At 48.3% G+C, this 20,332-nt stretch overlaps 1 protein-coding gene across 4 annotated transcripts in view; it reads left to right on the top strand.

Moving 5' to 3' along the window:
- The window catches only part of CUX1 (cut like homeobox 1), a 420,256-nt gene that overhangs the window by 162,366 nt on the left and 237,558 nt on the right, over positions 1 to 20,332 (top strand). For all 4 annotated transcript variants that reach the window (XM_075013971.1, XM_075013970.1, XM_075013967.1 and 1 more), the window contains one exon: positions 2,739 to 2,786. In XM_075013971.1, the coding sequence (XP_074870072.1) occupies positions 2,739 to 2,786 (48 nt within the window). The remainder of the gene's footprint in view (positions 1 to 2,738; positions 2,787 to 20,332) is intronic.

Below are 20,332 nucleotides of genomic sequence, written 5' to 3'. Positions count from 1 at the left end.
TTTATGCAGCAGCCAAAACAAGAAATACCCCAGGCTACAGCCAGGTCACCGCTGCCCTGGCAGCCTGAGGACACCCTCCTGAGCTATGGAGCTGCTCTAGGCAAAGATCAAAGAACTCCAACAGAGCTCTGTCTGGGCCTGGGACACTGTTCTGCATAGACACCATCACTGGCATCTGGCAGAACCAGCTGCCACAGCTTACTTGTCCCTGCTGCCCCCGATGCTGCCCTATCTCCCTCCCTCCCCCCGGCTGCCCCTCCTTGCAAAGACTTTCCCCCACTGGAGCTTGCCGGATGGATCATTTCCTCAGCTGCCCTCCCCACTCCTTCTGCCGATCCCTTACCCCAGCCCCCTCCTGCTGAGCCTGACCCCGTCATGGCCCCTCCCTGCTCATGCCTCCTTGTGCCCCTGGCCACAACCCTGTCCCCATAGGGACCCTGAACCTGTGGTGGGAGGTGTGCCTGTGGCCAGGGCTGCTTCGGGTCCCGCTCCCCCACAGGGTCAAAGCCCACCACCCCCTGCCTGGACTGAAGCCTGCCCCCCCATCTCAGGCCCCCACTTCTGAGTTCAGGTGCCCACCCCACCATGTCTCCACATGTATATGGTTTGCTAACCATTCACCCCATACGCCGTTAATATCCCAGTTGAGCTTTCACACATTTTGCTTTGTTCATAGCAGAGGGGAGGGGTCATGGTGGGGATGGGGTGGGACTGTGGGCCTGAGGCTCCCACTGATGGTACCCTGGTGGGGGTTATTGTGGACCCTGGGAGAATCTTCATAGGTGCAGCTGGCAGGCATTTCCCCCCCCCACCTGGTGGGAGCAAGACCCTCCCTCTTCTCCTCCAAAAAGTTGTGGACAGTGCACAACTTGGGGGACATTGTCCTCCCCTGCTTCCAGGCATGCCAGGAGACAGCAAAAATGCACCTTCCCATGGCTGAAGGCATGCTCCACCTCCATATGTGCCCAGTTGAGGTGGGCGTTAACACATTGCTGGGTGGCGTCCAGGTGTCCAGTGAAGCACTTCATCAGCCAGGACATGTAGGGATAGGTGGCATCTCCCACCAGGTACACAGGCAAGTCCACATCCCTGATAGCCAGCTGCCGGCGGGGGATGAAGATGCCGTCCTCTGGAACAGGCTGGAGCTGTGGAACACCTTTGCATGATGTGCCTGGCCTGCCCACCTGATGTACATATCTATGAAGTGTCCGCAGCAGTTCACCAGGGCCTGCATCATGGTGAAGTGGTACCCCTTCCTATTGATGAACCATGCCATACTGTAGCCCAGGGCATGGATGGGGATGTAGGTCTCGCTGATGGGCCCAAAACAGTTGGGGAACCCCAGGGCGTCGAATCTGGCCATGACTGCATCAATGTCAGCCAGCTGAGCCTCAGCAGCAGGCCCTGGGGGGTTCCCCATTCTCCTTCCCCGGAGGTTTTCAGGACCTCTTGCCATGGGAGGCCGCCCCCCTGAACAGCAGGACTGTGTGTGGGTGGAACGTCATGGTCCCCTTGGGGACGGAGCATCCCCTCCTCTCTATTCCCTCCTTGGTCCCCATTGGGCAGTACCCTCGCCCCTTCATGCAGGTCCTGCAGCCTGGGAGTGCCTTACCTGCATGAGGACAGCACCAACTGTATGCTTCGCCATACCAAACTGGTTCCCCACAGAGTGGTAGCTGTCAGGGGTGGCTAGCTTCTAGTGGGAGGTGGTGACCTTCCCCAATGGGATGGTGGGCTGCAGGTGGGATTCCGCCCTCTGGAAGGGAAGGGTGAACAAGGTGCAGAGCTCCAGGAAGGTGTCCTTCCACATGTGGAAATTCTGGAGCCACTGCTGGTTGCCCCACTGCCCCGTCGCCAGTGTGAACTGGTGGTATATTACCTGATGACCTGAGGATGCAGGCACTGACTATGCCCTGTGGCAGCGAGGAGGGCATCGCCCTCATGGGAGGTGTCAGGCTCACCCCTGAGGAGGAGGAGGACAAGGATGACAGCCAGGATGAGATGCAGCAGAAGGTACAGCAGCAGGGTGTGTGGGCAGCACAAGCCCGTGGGCTGCTCTAGCAGCATGGCTCACTGGAATGGTCAGATTATCTTCCTGGGAGCCCTGCACTGGTTTGCTGTCCCTTCAGGAGGTATGCAAACCTGGCATGGGAAGGGAACCTGTGTTAGGGGGTCAGGGTTAAGGGCATGCCAGGATGGGGCTCCAGAAGGAGCTTGGCATCCGTGTGAGCCTGTCTTCTGGGTCACCGAGACCCATCCTGTTGGCAGGGTGGTCAACTGTGTGTGGATACTCTGTCAACAGAGAGTGCAAATGGAAGAAGCCTCTAGTAAGCGTAGACACACTGTGTCGACAGGAGTTCTGTTGGAAGATTTCACCTGACAGTGACTCCTGTCAATAAATCACTAGTATAAATGCAGCTGAAGTGTTCACTGCCTGCTCCACATTACCGCAGCTTTTAACCAGTTATCATTTGTAACAATTGTAAGTGTTCACCAAACTGTAAACTATTAAAGTGGAAACATAACGCTGATCAGATTGAACTCCATCTATACCTTTGATTAAACATCATTAAATAGTTGTCTTAAAATGCAGTTGAATGAAAGAAACTTGACAGTGTGCTGCTCCATTCTAAACATTTAATAATCACTTTTATTCCAGTCAGAATTATTCTTAGTTTAATTCCGTTATTTTTTAAATGGCTGTTTCCTGAAAGCATCCCTTTGCTTTTGTCTTGCAGGATCTGCGCAAACAGGTAGCTCCATTATTGAAGAGTTTCCAGGGCGAGGTAAGAAACTATGCTTTCATCTGAGCTTCTCATTTCTTTTTGCCTAAGTTTACTTCAATTTAATGTGCTATAGTCATTCATTGGGGGTGTGTGGACTAGACTGTGGCAGCAGCATGGAGTAGTTTGCAGGAGCAGGGTTTGCACGTGTTTATGTACATGGAAAAAAATGTTTTTTGCTTTATACAAATGCACTTATTCATTTGTTTTAGGAGCCTTTTGAAATAATCCAAAAATATCAAAAATACCCTAAGTGTGCATGACGATGGAAGAGACCCTACCACCAGTGTACCAGCCAACTTAAAAATAGAAATCGTTCCCCCATCCAACAGTGCTCACCATTACAGTCCTTCACCCCATTTGCAAGTGCCTGTGAGCGTTACAGTGGGCCTTAAGTTCATGCTGTTGTGGACTAGGTCCAGAGCCAGTTTCAAAGCCTGCGAGTGGTAGTTGCTCTCACAGAGAGCGCTGACAGCAGCTCCCTTTCATTTATAACGGTGGGGTTCCAGTTCACATGTTCCTGCTCATCTCAGACATTGTATAGATTCAGTCTCTAGGGTAGGTCCTCAGGCTTTTATGAGTGTCTAGTGCATGAGCTAAACAGCTTGTTGGACCCTATTAGTGGTATTTAAAGGAAAAACAATTATAAAAAGTTCTGCCAGTGTTGCTGTGCCTTCTGTTTTCTGTAGAATAGTCACAATTTCAGAAAGTCACCTAGTGATTCTTTTGATGGAAGAGGCCCTTTCCTATGGGAAAGGAGGTTGCAACGTGCTGCAGAGTTGTATGTTTTTGTTGGTGGCTGATAGTAAAGCACTCATTGCAGTTATGTTTTTCAGCAACAGTAGTTAGGCCTGAGAAGTTTTTACATTGGTTTTAATAACCTTTGGATCAGCTTGTAACACTTTCAGAAATAAGGCTGTATCTGCTCAGCCCTCCACTTTAGACTGGCTATGCTTCAGTAAAGACACTACTGCGAGCCTCTCCCATCAACATTGTTAACTCTGCCTCTCATTGAGTTGGGTTATGTTAATGGAAGAAGTCCTGTTGACACAGTGCTGTCTACACTGGATGTTAAATCAGAATAACTGCTTTGCATGAGGTGTGGATTTTTCATACCCTTGAGTGACATGGTTATATGCTCGTATGTTTTGTTATGTAAATCTGGCCATTGTACTCTTCAAACAGGACTCAGAAAGGTAATACAAACTAGATGGCTTTTTGTTTATGCATGCAATGTCCACCTGGGATGGATACAGCACCGCAGTCTAGTCCATGCTGAAATTCATACCTGTGTAGTCTGAACTGCGGAGCCACGCTGACTGTTCCTTTTTCTTCCTTCTGGTTTCCCTTGTTTGCATTGTCTTTAGTGTGGTAGCAATACTAAGACTGATTGTCTAGAGCAACACACCAGTATTTTTAATACCTGTGTCAACTAGACCTGCGAGACTTCAAGTTCTCTGTGTTGAGTGGTTATAGGTAAATTAGTTCCCATAGTTTTGTATGTGTAGGTGGGATTATTTTTTTCCAATGTGCATTACTTTACATTTATCAATATTAAAATTCATTTGCCATTTTGTTGCCAATCATTTAGTTTTGTTAGATCTTTGTGAAGCTCTTCACAGTCTTTCTCCTTAAGTATCTTGAACAGTTTAGTATCAGCAGTGAATTTTGCCACCTCCAGCTACACTAGTGAGTTTTGCCAACCCAGACCCCAGTTTTGTTGACAAAACTGATGGAATGTCCACACACAAAATGCACTTTGTCAACAGTATGTTGACAAAAGTCAGCACTTCAGCTGACAACCTTCTGCCTCTCCCAGATGAGGAAGAGCTCCTTTTGTTGACAGGTTCTGTTGACAAAAAAGCATGTGGACACCTGGGGGGGCCTTCTCTTTACAGACAGGGTGTCTAGGACAATGGGCAGCCCTGTCTGCTGTGCTTCTGGTTTTCTGCTTTGTTGAGAGAGTGACGGGGTAGTCCAGTCACTCTGTCAACAGAGTGGTGTGCCCTTCCAATCGGATTTCATGTGGCCACACTCTGACAGAAGTTTTAGAAACCTCTTCTAACAGTGACTTGTGTGGACAGATTACTGTAGTGTAAACGAAGCCCCACTTTTTGCCCCTTTCTCTAGGCCGTTTATAAGTATATTGAACAGGAGTGGTCCCAGTAAAGTCCGTTGGGGGACATCACTAGTTACTTCTCTCCATTCTGAAAACTGCCCGTTTATTTCTCAATCGTGAAGTCTGAAGCAAAAAATTGATTAGTTCCTCCACAGTGACCTTATTGTCATTGCATACTTCCTTAGCATCTCGATCATCCAATGACCATACTGATTGTTTAGCAGGCTTCCTGATTCTGATGTAAACTTAGCAGACTTATTAAGATCTAGGGATGGTCTAGGTGTCAATAAAGGGGGCCAGAGTGTCACATGCCACAGGCCTGGGTTATACTTGCTAAATGTGTAATCAGCCCTAAGCTGATTGTTTTACTGCTGCAGTTCCTGTCAGAGGATTGAAAAATGTGGGAGTGTATTTTCAGAGATCTTCATAGGGAATTGAGTGCACACATTATTTTTAATGAAGATTATGTTTTGGATTCTTGTGCATTTTGCTGAATGTATAACTCAAGCTAGCAATAATTTCTTGGCTTGGAAATACTATGCTTTTTCAAAGAATTTAATTTCCTGAACACAATTATTAAATCTTATTAGATAAAGTTCTTTACGTAATAGCAACTGGTGAAAAAGAATGACTTCTATGTGTCAGTTTGACTATCTAAGACTTTCACTTTGGTTTTCATATTGTAATGTGTTGACTAAAGTCTACCGTTGTGTACCTCTTTTCTGTAATGAATGAAATGGTGCATGCTGAAGTATGTGTCATAATCCCTGATCTTGCTGTGTGTGAAGAAGATTCTCCCATTATGTCCTATTTTAGAGAAATTTGCACCAATACTGTATAAATATATCAGTGTTACATTGAAAAAAACCTGCTGTAGACTTATTGCATTGATGATGTAAGTCCACAGTTCTTATTGTCTTAACTTGTTCAGGTAAATTACCAGAATAAGACATGCTATCATAAGCCTCATTTTACATAAGTGCAGCATGTTTGCATTAGGGCTGACACTGTTGTAATTATCTATGTGGTCACATTGATGTGAATTACTCTAAAATGGGGCCTTCGGATCTCCTTTTATCTCCAGAATTGCTACGCTGATCTTGTTAACTATATAGATGAACATAGCATGGATGATTCTCAGTCATGTATTTTCTTAGAAACACATTGCATCAGCCTTAATATGAAATTTTCAGTAAATAAAAAAAAAATTAACTTGATGTCTGTCAAGCCGTAATTCACTGTCTATGGTTTGTTTGTAATTGTTAGTCTTAAGCAATTTATTACAAGCTTATGTGCTGAATGCTCCACAGAGCACAAAAAAAAAGCCATTCCAGACATAAGCTTTCCTCCATTTCATGTCCTGTGAAGTTGCTGCATCTCATCCTGCTGCTCCTAGAAATATTGTAGTAGGCCTCATACTGTAATTTAACCATCACTGGAACTACATTCTAGGGGGTCAGGTAAGTATCATTTTCTCCTTTAGATATGGAGCTGGTTTGCAGGGTTTTAAACATTCTTATGCTGTTGGAACTACCCATTGACTGTCTTTTGGTATGTAAAAGAGTAGCGTTAAATGTTTAGCAAACTTTTACCATATTCATATGCCAAATCTTCGCAAATTCACAGCTACAAAAATGCATCATGGCCTGTGAAAATTTGGTTTTCCCTCCCCTCCCTCCCCCCAGTGAAGTCTGGTGTTTTCAGTGCTTTTAGCTTATATTATACAGATCCCATGGTGAAAAATTGGTGTTTTTCAAGTTTGAGATCCATACCCAAATGAATGTTGCGGGCAGGTTGTGAGGTTATTTTAGGGGTTTGTGATATTGCCATCCTTCTGCACGGTCTTCCGAGTAGAGAGGCCAGAGAGTGGCAGCTGTTGATCAGGCATCCAGCTCTGAAGGCAGTGCTCTCCCAGCAGCAGCACAGAAGTGGGGATGACCATACCATATCATGCCACCCTTATTTCAGCACTACTGCATTCAGAACTGGGTGGCTGGAGAGTGTTAGCTGCTGACTGAGGGCTCAGCTCTTCAGGCAGCAGCAGGAGTGGCAATACCATACCATGTCATCCTTACTTCTGCGCTACTGCAGGCAGCTGCTCTGTCTTCAGAGCTGGGAACTTGGCTAGCAGCCACTGCTTTCCAACTACTCATTTCTGAAGGCAGTGTTTCAGGGAGCAGCAGTGCAAAAGTAAGGGTTGCAGTAGTGTAGTCCCACACAATAACTTTGCAGAACCTTTCCTTCACCCATGACTTCTTTTTGAGCCAGGCTCCTATAATTACAACACTGTGAAATTTCAAATAGCTGAAATCATGATCCTTAAAATGTTCACAATCCTATGTCTGTGAAATTGACCAAAATGCACTGTAAATTAGGTAGGGCCCTTCATATAAAGAGAAACAAGCATGTACAGGTCTGCTGTAGCATGGCTTTCTGCTCCAGATGGGCTCCATGGTGTCTCTGTCATTATGAGCATAACTTCTCTGTTGGGAGGTATCCTGGAGTAAGGAAGCATGTGTCATCAGATGATTCAAAGGAGGAGATGGTAAACTTAAAATTACTTAGGTTTGTAGAGTCCTCCATGTGTGTGGTTTATGAGGTGTTCTGCACATATACTCATTACCTAATTTCTTTAAACATATTCATTGGTTTTTTTCATTATTAGATATTTTTGCTTTTACTTTGATCTCACAAATGATTTTCTTTGTATTTCACTGCATAATATTGATGGATATTTATAAATAAAAAAGCAGCCAGAATGTTTTTTATCTATACATGTTTATCTCAATCAGGGGAAATTGCAGATGGAAACTGTTTCAGTTACCAAATATCCAATTTCTATTAATTGCTGGAAAGAGCTGTTTTCAGCTACAGATCTTGGAACTTTAAATAGAAGTGCAGATTTTTCATGGTAACATTTAATGTGAAAGCATTCTGAAACAGATTTTAGGATACTGCAAGCTTTAAAATGCACTTAAAACAGATGGAGTAAGAAAACCTCCTAAAGCAGGGCTCATGTGGGAGATAGCTAGATAAACAAAAAAATGAAATTCCAAAGGTTCTGAAATGCACAGTATACTGGTGATTTTTATCGCATGTTTATTCTTTGAGTGCTTGTTCATGTTGATTCCAGTCAGGTGTGCACACATGCATGCACAAATGTTGCAATTTTTTTCCCTGGCAGCTCGAGTTGCGGAACCCACTGGAGTGGTGCTCCTATGGCAGCTTTTATAGACCACTGGCTCCCCGACATCCACTCCCGCCTTGGCACCTTCAAACTGTGTGTGTGTGTTCTCCCCTCTACCCACTCCGAAAGCCTTTCCAGTCCTTAGCATCCTTAGTGCATTATTGTTTATTAAAGGGAACTACTTAGTAGATAAAAACAAAACAAGCAGTCATGTAGCACCGTAAAGACGAACAATATTGTTTATTAGGTAATGAGCTTTCATAGGAAAGACTCACTTCTGCTCCAGAATCTGAGGAAGTGGGTCTTTCCCATGAAAGCTCATTACCTAATTAATATTGTTAGTCTTTAAAGTGCTACAGGGCTGCTTGCTTTGTTTTGCAAAGATACAGACTAACATGGCTACCCACTGGGACTACTTAGCAGGTAGTAGTAGTAGTAGCAGGTAGTTTAGTTGCAAAATTCAGTAGTTATGAGTGCATGTGCTCGCCCACACCTGTCTCCCTTCCCACGTACAGGGGAATGCCAAAAGCCCAAAGCTTTAAGTATTGCACTGTTGGCAAGAGATGTATGCCAAACAGCGGTCCTCTCGATGCATGCCTATGGTGTTTAGGAGAGGAATACCAGTCCAAGTAGTGTAAGAGCTGCAGGAGGTTCAAGCCCACTACCCATAGAGCAGTGGTTCCCAACCTTTTTGGGATCACACACCCCCTTTGATTTTTGAGAAACCCTCATGCCTACCCACCTCTTCTTTACCATCATCCAACCCCCTTTTAACAAGGCCCTCCAACCAGTCTATGGGCCAAAGCCACTGCTCTTCCAAATTTGCTTTAGGACCCAAACAGGGTTTTGAGGGTGCTCTCAAGGATGGCATAACAATCCAAGCTGTGGGTCCTCACTGAGGCTTCCTGAATCAGCTTCTACAGTGCATGGTCCTGTATCGTTTGAACTGATGAGCCCTCTGCATGGTGGATGTGGGACACATTCTTCAGTTCTCCTCCTCCCAATCCCCTTCCATGTTCTATTTAGGGATCCTTCTCACTAGGAGTTCCTTGTACAGGAGGTGCAATCGTGCCTTACTTTATGAACAGAGAAGTAGCTATCTTAGTCTGTACTCCAACAAAACAAAGAAGCAGAAATACAGCACTTTAAAGACTAACAAAATGATTTGGTGATGAGCTTTCGTGGGACAGACCCACTTCTTGAAGAATATTTGACCTGCTAGTCCTCAACCACTACTTGAGGGAGCTCAGATTCCACATGGTATACCTGGCCACCATCATTTCTTCATTGGATCCAGGTGACTGGTGTGGTGCCCTTGACATGAGATGCATATTTTCTTTTTGCCATTCTCCTGGTGCACAGACCGTTCCTCAGATTCATAGTGAACCACAAATATTACTACTTTACAGTTCTTCCCTTTGGACTCTCGACAGCCCCATGCATGTTCACCAATATATGTATGAGTGGTAGCAGCCTTCCTGCACAAAAGATGAGCACCAGTCTAGCTGTACCTGGATGAGTAGCTGCTGAGGGACCACTCTAAGGACCATGTACAAGCCAACATATAGTTGACTCTGGACAGAGTCCAGTCACTGGGCCTTCTCAATGTGAGCAAATCTACATTGATACACAAAAAAAAGAGTTCGGGGGTGGGGGGCGTGATTCTTGACTCAGTTCAGGTGAAAGCCATTCTCCCAGCTTGCAGTATTGACGGGGCTTAGGCAAGCCCCCCAATTTGGGAAACCATGCTCTAAAGTGCTTGGGTGAGAGTCATCAGCAGGATCACTGTTCCATTTGTAGAGCTTTTAACCCGAGGATTTAAAAGACAGGTCACAGCACCTGAGAGTCCTCCTTATGGAAGCAGCTCTCCAGCCAGAGTGATGGCCATTCATGGGACCAAGTACAGCATCCTTGATGCAGAGTACACCGACCCTGAGTGCAACGGCAGCACAGGTAAAAGACAGAGGTCCGGCACCAGGGTGATGGACTGGCACCACACTCTTCTAGGAGACATTGATCTCAATCTCCAGTGCCGCATAAGCAGAAGAAGCATGACAGAGGCCTGTCCCCTCCACTGCCTAGGAGTGACAAGCCTGAGATACCGACATTTGAGCCGTGGCATGGGCTTGCTTTGGAAAGCCAAGAGTTGATGCTGGCTCGAAGGTCCAGCCATCATTCATCAGAGATGTCATCAATGCCAGAGGCGTTCCAGGAGGTGCAGAATCTCCTGCAGATTACGGCATCCTTTTTGATGCCAAGGACTTTGAAGCCACATGTGAAGCTGGCCTCCATCAGAAGGTAAGCCAGCTGTGCTGGAGCCCCATTTGGATGCCATCAGCCCTGACGATGACTGCAGTGCCAGTACCAGCCCAGTTGGTGCTGAGGCAGGTGTCTGAGAGTCAGGAACCTCCCTGGTCCTTGGCATCTGAGGTGTCAGGATCAGAGCTGAACTCTTATTTCTTGGGATCAGACAGGAGCAGGAGTGGCCGTTCCTCATCCTGGTGGAACTGACACTCGGTATGGACACAGTCAACAGAACTGGCAAGCTCTGCCTCAGTGGCTCTTTTGGACTCTGTATGACTGTGTCACATTGCTTGTCCTTATTCTACCAGGTTTCTGTGATGCCTTCCTCTAATACAAGGCACTCTACTTCACCCATCTTATTATTTAGGCTTGTAGCGTTTGTGTAAAAGCACTTTAAAAACTTGTCACTATTTATTCATCTGTCCGTCCTTTCCTGATGCATTAGATTCTTCTTCAGGTGATTGTTTCCTTTGTAATCCAGCCTATACTTTATCCTCTTCCATCCTCTCATGACTAAAACATACAACATCTCTATCAATAAACTCTCCTCTAAGAGAAGTCTCTGTCTGATCCACGTGCTCCTGTGCACCAATCGGCTTTCCCCCATCTCTTAGTTTATCAACTGCTCTATGACTTTTTTAATGGGAAGTGCCAGCAGTCTGGTTCCACTTTGGTTTAAGTGGAGTCCATTCTTCTTGTATAGGCTCCCCCTATCCCAACAGTTTCTCCAGTTCCTAATAAATCTAAACCCCTGTTCCATTGTCCCATCCATTCATTGAAACTCTGAATTTCTGCCCACCTATGTGTCCCTGAGAGTGGAACTGGAAGCATTTCTGAGAATACCATCACAGAAGTCTCTTTCCTTCCAACCTAAATTTGGCCTCCAGGATGTCTCTCCTGCCCTTACCTATGTCATTGGTACCTACATATACCATAATCACCATCTCCTTCCCAGCAGTACACATAAGTCTAACCAGATGCTCAAGAGATCTGCAGCCTTCACACCAGGCAGGAAGTCACTATGGTTTTCCTGATCATCGCAGATGCAGCTATCTATGTTTCTAATGATCAAATTTCCCATTACTAACACCTGCCTTTTCTTACTGACTGGCATTCCCTCACCTGGACGCTGCAGTCGGCAGGACCATACTTCAGTTATTCCGGGGTGCTGATCCCACCTCCTAACGTCAGCTTGCATTCACGTTGGAAAGCACATGACCAGTGACTGTAAGAAGACAAGACAGTTACCTGTTTCCATAACTGATGTTCTTCTTTGAGTGTCCCCGTGGGTGCTCCACAATAGGTGTCGGGCTCGCCCGGCGCCGCAGATCGGATCTTCCAAGCAGTTTCTGCCGGACCGTGCATGTGCCAGTGCGCGCCGCTCCCTTGTGCGCTCCTGGCCACATGCGCGATCTGGTCCCCGCCAGTTCCTCTTAACTGCCGTCAGCTGCAGACGGAATCCGACGAGGCTACGGCCAAGTTAGCGTATTCAAGGGTTTTAACTGTTTTTTCTTTAAACTTTTCAAGTTCTTAGGCTACTGTTAAGTTAGCCAGTTGTTATTTTCAAAAAAAAAAAAAAGGAAACAACAAGCGGGACGGCGTTCAGTCCAGTCCTAGTAACAAGCGGAACACCGGAGGCCAGGAGCCTAGGGCCATTAGCCCTCCTGCCGTGGCAGGCCATCGGAGAGGGGGAAAAACAGCACGGAGAAGGTGCTAAGTACCCATTAACAACTGAAAGACTCACCAACAATGTCCTCTTCAGGATTTAAGAAATGTGAGTCCTGCCGAGAGGCAATGCCAGCGTCTGATGGGCACAGTCTCTGCATAAGGTGCCTGGGGGAGTCCCATGTCATGCAGAAATGCTCCTTCTGTGCAAAATTAACAGCCAGAGCAAGGAAGGACAGGGAGATGTGGCTTAAAATGCTGCTCTTCGACAAGGCCCTCCAGCCAGACGTGCCGGAGCGGCCGCAGCAGGAGGGACCCTCCGAGGCCCATAAAAGGAAAGCTGCCTCCCTCACCCCATCAGCGCAAAAACGGAGAAAAGCCTCCCCAGCCCGATCCCTGCCGGCAGCAACAGCGAGCAGGACGGGAGGAGCGCGCAGCCCCCAGCCGCCGCAACAGCTGATCGGCGGCGGCACGGAGAGCCACGTGGAGGCGGCTCAGCCTCCGATAATCACACAGCCGCCCCGCACCGCAGGCAGGGCGGCGGCTAAACAAGTGCCGGTACTGGCGGCACCGCAAGCAGCGGCACCAACCCCTGGGGAACCGGCAGTGCAGAGCGCGCAGGCACGCAGCCTGCAGGCACCTGAGGACACCGCCCGTGCAGCACCGCCCATAAGCGTGCCGAGCACGGCGCGGACAGGGCCGAGATCCCCTACATGTCAGGGGGCGGAGTTACCTCCTCAAGGGAGGGGGAAGGCTGCACATAAAACGAGGCACTGCAGCCCCTCTCCAGACAGGGCTGCAGAGTTGCTTTCTCTCAGCCCTCCGCTTATGCTGCAGACTCCAACCAGAAGGCAGGGGTCCCCCCTAGCCTACCCGGAGCCCCCGTCTCCATTTTTACAACCAGCCTCGCCCTGGCTGGGACCACCTTCACCCTTCCTGGGGTTTGAGCCGCTGGAATACTATCAGAAATCGCTCTCTCCAGTGTCCCAGATCTCTCGACGATCTCGCTCCCCCAAACGCAGAGGGTATGCACCAAGGGAGTGGTCTAGGTCACCTTCCCAAGAACGGTGTCTATACTGCCATGGTCGCCCCTATCACGCGGGGCATAGACACCACCAGCAATCTACCAGGGAAAGATCCCCACAGACGGTCCCGTATCCCCGAGGGCAATCGCGAACGGGGACAGAGACTCAATTATCTCAGGGGGAACTGGTTATGGAACCCCGAGATTTTCCCTTGCAAGCTGCCAGCGAGAGTATGTACCATCAGTAACAGGAACTGGAAGGGTCCATAGAGGCGTACCCTAGTGGTTCCTCGCTCTCCTCCCCGGACGAGGCTATGGCCCCGGGGGACGTCCATGCTCCGGACGATCTCAAACAGTTTCAAGAGCTGTTTAAGAGGGTGGCCTTCATGCAAGGCATCCAGACAGCAGAGGTGCAAGAGAAACACGATAAGCTCCTCAAAAATCTGAGACCTCCGGCCTCCTCCAAAATAGCAATACTGCTTGATGAAGCAATCTTGGAGTCCGCCACTATGATATGGCAGACCCCTGCGACTATTCCGCCTGTCCACAAGAGAGTGGATAAGAAATACTTCGTGCCGGCGAAGGGCATGGAGTTCCTGTTCAGCCAACCACAACCAAATTCCTTGGTGGTGGAGTCGTCGTAACAAAGATCAGACATCTCAATTCAAGACAGGGGAACAGACAAAGATGCCAAGAAGCTAGAGCTGTTCGGCAGAAAGGTCTACTCCTCCTCCACTCTACTGTTGCGAATGGCAAATTACGCAGCGCATTTAGCGAACCATAATTTCGACAACTACACTAGGTTAACCTCCCTCATGGACTCGCTTCCAGAGGACAAGAAACCGGTGATCAAGGCCATCGTGCAAGAAGGCTACGCGGCCTCGAGGACGGGAGTTCAGATCGCCCTGGATGTTGCGGACACAGCAGCACGTTCCACAGCTACGGCAGTGGTGATGCAAAGGGAGTACTGGCTCCAGACTTCGGGTATACCGAGAGATCTGCAGGCAAAGATCTTCCCTTCGACTCGCAGAAGCTGTTTGCTGAATCAACTGACTCGGTCCTTCATTCCAGTAAAGATTCAAGAGCCACACTTAGGACCCTGGGGATTTACACCCCTCCATACAGAAAGAAAAAGTACTACCCTCAACAAAGACGGTACCAGCAACAGCGTCCCCAGTACCCACAGGGGTTACGAGCAAGGGCGACATCAACAGCACCAGCAGTACAGAACTCCCAGGCGACGTTCCCAACAGAGCCGTGCGTCCTCGGGGCAGGGCCAAAGGCCACAAGTTTGACACACAGATCCAGGGCTGCACCATCACTACCATCACACAAGGTCATCCAAAGCGGCTATTCCACCATCACCTCCGACCATTCTACGACCAGTGGCAAAGGATCACCACAGACAAATGGGTGTTGGAGATCATAGCCACGGGGTACGCCATCCCCTTCCAGTCGCTCCCACCGCCACGACCTCCACCCAGGCCCCACCTCCAGGAGGCCTCCCACGTAGCGAGGCTCAAGCAGGAGGTAGACCATCTTATGCTCATAGGGGCAGTGGAAAGAGTGCCGGAGCAACTGCAAGGAAAAGGGTTCTATTCGAGGTACTTCCTCACGGAGAAAAAGACAGGAGGCTGGAGGCCCATCTTAGATCTTCGAGGCCTCAACCGGTACCTGTGCAAGCAACGCTTTCGGATGATCACAATCGCCTCCATCCTTACGGCACTGGACAATGGAGATTGGTTCGCAGCCCTCGATTTACAAGACGTGTATTTTCACATAACTATCCATCCGGCTCACCGGCGATTACTCCGGTTCGTGGTAGGCAAAGAACATTTTCAGTACAAGGTCCTACCGTTTGCCCTTTCCTCGGCCCCCAGAGTCTTCACCAAGACCTTGGCAGTGGTGTCAGCCTACCTGCACAGACAGGGGTATTTATATTCCCGTATCTGGACGACTGCCTACTCAAAGGGGCCTCGAAGGAGGAGGTACTACGCATGATACGCGTCACAGCAGGCACGTTCTCTTCGCTCGGCCTGGTTATCAATCTGGCAAAATCAAAGATAGACCCCACACAGGACATAGAGTTCATAGGGGCACGCATAAATTCTATTACAGCGAGAGTGTATCTACCAGAGACTCGCTTTCAGGCCATCGGCTCCCTCGTGCAGGTCATCACCTTCAGCCCTACGGTGCCGGTCCTGATGTGCTTACAGCTGCTGGGCCACATGGCAGCGGCGACGTTCGTAGTACAGAACTCCAGGTTACACATGCGCAGCATGCAGCACTGGCTGGCGAGCGTATACAAACCGGCAGCACACACCGTTCACAGGGTGGTGTCGCCCACAGCAGAGGTGCGCAAATCCCTGCAATGGTGGGTAAACCCCGGGAACTTGCTAACAGGGGTACCCTTCCACCAACCACAAATATCGGTTTTTCTTACTACAGATGCCTCCCTCATAGGGTGGGAAGCACACATGGGTGAAGAGGTGACTCAAGGGCCGTGGTCCTCCACGGAACAGTCACTGCACATAAATATACTGGAGCTCAGAGCAGTGTTCAACGCCTGCAGACACTTTCGAGACCATATACAAGGCAAAGTTGTCGAGATCAGTACAGACAATACCTCCACCATGTTTTATATAAATCGGCAAGGAGGAGCTAGGTCCCGTGCCTTATGTGCGGAAGCAGTCTGGTTATGGAGCTGGTGCATCGCCAACAATATAATCTTGAAAGCCTCGTACTTACCAGGCGCTCACAATGTGAAGGCAGACCAGCTGAGCAGGCGTTTTGCACTCACGCATGAGTGGCAGATCCGTCCCGATCTGCTACGACCAATTTTCCACGCATGGGGTTTTCCCCAGATAGACCTGTTTGCCACTCAACACAACAAGAAGTGCCCACGATTCTGCTCCAGGGCAGGACTGGGACGGGGGTCCCTGGGGGACGCGTTCGCGATCTCGTGGAGGGTCCCCCTGCTTTACGCTTTTCCTCCCACAGTGCTGATCCACAAAGTCTTGCAGAAAGCCAGGAGGGAAGGAGCCCGAATGATCCTGATAGTCCCAACGTGGGATCGACAGCAATGGTTCCCCCTACTCCTGCGCGTGTCGGACTGTCCACCGATGCCCCTTCCGGTGGCGCCGGATCTGCTCACGCAAGCCCAGGGGTCCATAGTGCATCCGCACCCCCAAGGCCTGCGACTACAAGCGTGGTTAATCCATGGCTCAGCTCCCTAGAGAGCACATGTACGGAGGAAGTGCAGCAAGTCCTAGAAAGTAGCATGAGGACTTCCACCAGGAAGATCTACAAGCAGAAATGGACTTGCTTCACGGCATGGTGTTCTACCAAATGGCTAGCCCCCCTTTCGGTGCCTGTACCTGTGATATTAGAGTATTTACTGGACCTCAAGAGAGGAGGACTCTCACTATTCTCATTAAAGGTCCACCTTGCCGCCATTTCTGCGTTCAAACACGAAGAGGAAGGGCACACGGTGTTCGCCCATCCCATGGTTACCAGGTTCCTCAAAGGGTTGGTAAACCTATACCCCCCTCGGAAACCGCTTCCACCTTCGTGGAACTTGGACCTGGTGCTTAACGTGCTAACGGGACCACCGTTTGAGCCCTTGGCCACGGTTTCCCTCCGCCTCCTTACAATAAAGACGACCTTTCTTCTCGCAATCACGTCAGCTCGCAGGGTGAGCGAGCTTGCAGCAGTTATGGCAACGCCACCCTGCACTGTTTTTCCAAGAAGGCGGTAACCATACGGCTGCATCCAGCCTTTGTTCCCAGAGTTTCTTCTGAGTTTCACATTAACGAACCTATTGTTTTACCCTCGTTTTATCCAAAGTCTCATAACTCTAACAAAGAGGCGCGCCTACACCTCCTGGATGTGAGGAGGGCGCTAGCCTTCTATATAGACAGGACCAAGTCCTTCCGGAAAACGGATAGACTCCTAGTCTCTCTCGCTCCCAAATCGAAAGGAGAAGGTCTCTCTTCGCAGAGAATCTCGAAGCACATAGTATCCTGCATAAAAATGTGCTACGAACTCAAAAAGACTCCTTTACTGGCCACTCCCAGGGCTCATTCCACGAGGGCGGTGGCGGCATCAACAGCCTTTTTCAAGGGCGTTGCGCTAAAATACATTTGCAGAGCGGCGACCTGGTCATCCTATGACACCTTTGCCAAACATTACGCCCTTCACAGGGTATTCCAAGAGGATACCTCTCTCTCGACAGCGGTCCTCTCGGGGACAAGCTGCACATAATCCGATTACCCACCTCCTATCTTGGGTTACTGCTGGGTAGTCACCTATTGTGGAGCACCCACGGGGACACTCGAAGAAGAAAGAGAGGTTACTCACCGTAGTAACGGTGGTTCTTCGAGATGTGTCCCCGTGGGTGCTCCACTACCCGCCCATCCTCCCCGCTTTGGATCTCTGTTTAGTGTTTTGCAGGGGCATCCGAGGCGGTTGGTCAAGGAACTGGAGGGGACCGGATCGCGCACATGGCCAGGAGCGCGCAAGGGAGCGGCGCGCACCGGCGCATGCGTGGTCCGGCAGAAACTGCTTGGAAGATCCGATCTGCGGCGCTGGGCGAGCCCAACACCTATTGTGGAGCACCCACGGGGACACATCTCGAAGAACCACCGTTACTACGGTGAGTAACCTGTCTTTCTGGTGAGATGTGTTGCTCATGTCCATTTCAAAATCCACCTGCCTTTCTCCACTGTTGGAGTAGCCAGCAAGAAGGAACTGTGCCTGGAGCGTGTTGGGCGACGTACAAATTGGCCACCATATTGGCTAACTCTAGGGGGTGCTTCACTGACCCGATGGCTACTGGCTAGGGGAAAGAGACTTCAGGCAACTGAGCAGGGACATGCGTGCACATCTACATTAGAATGGACATGAGCAACACAGCTTGAAGAACACCAGTTATGGAAACAGGTAACTACTGTCTTTTTCCATTTATCTGGAGGACTGCTATCTCTCTCTCCTTCAGAAAAACCTGTCATACAGTCTCCACAGAACATTTCTTACTCACAAGCGGGGCATCAGATTGGATGTCATTAACTCCAGTTTTCCTAAGATGGGGTTTTCCCTGCACATTCTCAATGGCCGTGTCTACAGTAGCCCCAAACTTCGAAATGGCCACGCAAATGGCCATTCAGAAGTTTATTAATGAAGCGCTGAAATGCATATTCAGCGGTTCATTAGCATGCGGGCAGCTGCAGCACTTCGAAATTGACGCGCCTCGCCGCCGCAGGGCTTGTCCCGACGGGGCTCCTTTTCGAAAGGACCCCGCCTACTTCAAAGTCCCCTTATTCCCATGGGAATAAGGGGACTTTGAAGTAGGCGGGGTCCTTTCGAAAAGGAGCCCCGTCGGGACGAGCTGCGCAGCGGCGAGGTGCGTCAATTTCGAAGTGCTGCAGCCGCCCGCATGCTAATGAAGCGCTGAATATGCATTTCAGCGCTTCGTTAGTAAACTTCGAAATTGCCATTTGCGTGGCCATTTCGAAGTTTGGGGCTAGTGTAGACGTAGCCAATGTGTGCAGAACCGTACCACTCTACATTTTGTCCTGGATGTCAGATTGTATCTGCACCTGTTATGATTTGGCTAAAATCCCAGCACCTGTGGTCAGGGCACAGGCTTCCTCAACTGTGTTTTTAGCCAAGGTCCCAATTCAAGAACCGTGTAGGGTGGTGACCTGTTCCTCAGTGCATATGTTCACTGCTCATTATGCCATCAACCCACAGGCTAGCGATTTATGCAGCTGTTGGCAGAGCTGTTCTACAGTCAGTGATTACTAATTCTGACTCCACTTCTGGGGTATAGTGGCTTGGGAGTCATGAGTGGAATCAACATGAACAACCACTTGAAGAAAAGACAGTTTATCTGCTTTCTTGTGTTTGGTGTTCTCTGAGAGGGGTTCATGCCCATTCCAATACCCACCCTCCTTCCCCTCTGTCAGAGCAGCCTACAAGTGGGACGTGAATGGGAGGGTTGGAGTGGTAGTGGTATATAAATGCTGGCCTAGTGGCACCATTCCAAGAGGCTCCTCATCTGGCCTTGTCAGAAGCTTGTAGGGGAGAAATTTCCAACACTCAAGCATGCCATGCGTGCATGCCTCTTTGGAACAAACATGAACACCACATCTTGAAGAAAACCAGTTACGGGACAGCAGATAACTATCTTTTTCTGTAAGTCGAGCATAGGTGACATTGAGTCCCAATATTCCAGTGACAGTAATATCAAAATATTGTAAAATGGATGAAAAGCAGTATATCACACTAAAATGCAAAAATATTCCTAGTTTTACTCATCTTGATGTTAATTCTCAATTAAAATCTCCTTTGAAGTATGTTATTTATTATGATATTCATTCCGTAAGTAAGATTGCATTTAGATTTTGCTTATAAGCCCTCCTTTTAAAATCCACAAGAAGCTTTGTATTTCAAAACTGGTAAGCTAGTTATGTGTCGTGCTCGCGCGCGTGTGTGTTTTGGAATTTTTAGGGAAGACACTTACACTTGGAAAATTGATGTAAATGAAAAGATGAGAGGGAGGGGCGAAGAATTAGAGGCCCATTTGGATTTTTGGAAAGAGTAGCATTTCACGCATTGTATAAAGAACATAATCTTGCAGGTGTTTTTAGCTGGCCTCAGCTGAACTCGACTGTCAACCTTAACTTTTTTTAATCAGTTTTTTGTTTGCTTACAATCAATAAGTCGATAGTGCTTCCTGTTAACTCTTCAGTCACTGGATTCTGGGCCATATAAAGACTAGAATAACTAAATAATGACCTGAGTATTTTATTGTCTGATTATGTTTTTTCAAAGGTAGAAAGGAGACACCCTTATTTATCATCTGAATAAACATTGTCTGAGCATAATAGTAGATTGAAGCAGGCTATCACGTTTAGATAAGCAGATGAACACTTGCACGAGATCCTAACTAAAAAGCGTTATGTTCTTAGGCTGTGCATTCTTTTAATTGAAATACGTTTGCTTTGTAGAAATTTAATGTCTAAATCCATATTTGTGATGTCATCAAGTAGATATTAAGGCTGGGAAAGGATTTCCCGGGGTTATTAGCATTCGTTGCATGTGGCATAGCAGGACTGTCCAACAGGAAAACAGTAATCCCTAATTCGGAGCATCCTTTAAGGCAAAAACTCTGAAAGAGTAGGCTGTGATCTTCTGTGACTGCCATTTCTAATTTTCTTCTTTCAAGGCTAGGAGTTTTAGGTGTATTA

This window comes from Carettochelys insculpta, chromosome 19 (genome assembly GCF_033958435.1).
Source record: "Carettochelys insculpta isolate YL-2023 chromosome 19, ASM3395843v1, whole genome shotgun sequence".
Taxonomy (NCBI): Eukaryota; Metazoa; Chordata; order Testudines; family Carettochelyidae; genus Carettochelys; species Carettochelys insculpta.
The sequence above is the reverse complement of the archived record's forward strand: the minus strand, read 5'-3'. Positions and strand labels throughout refer to the sequence as shown.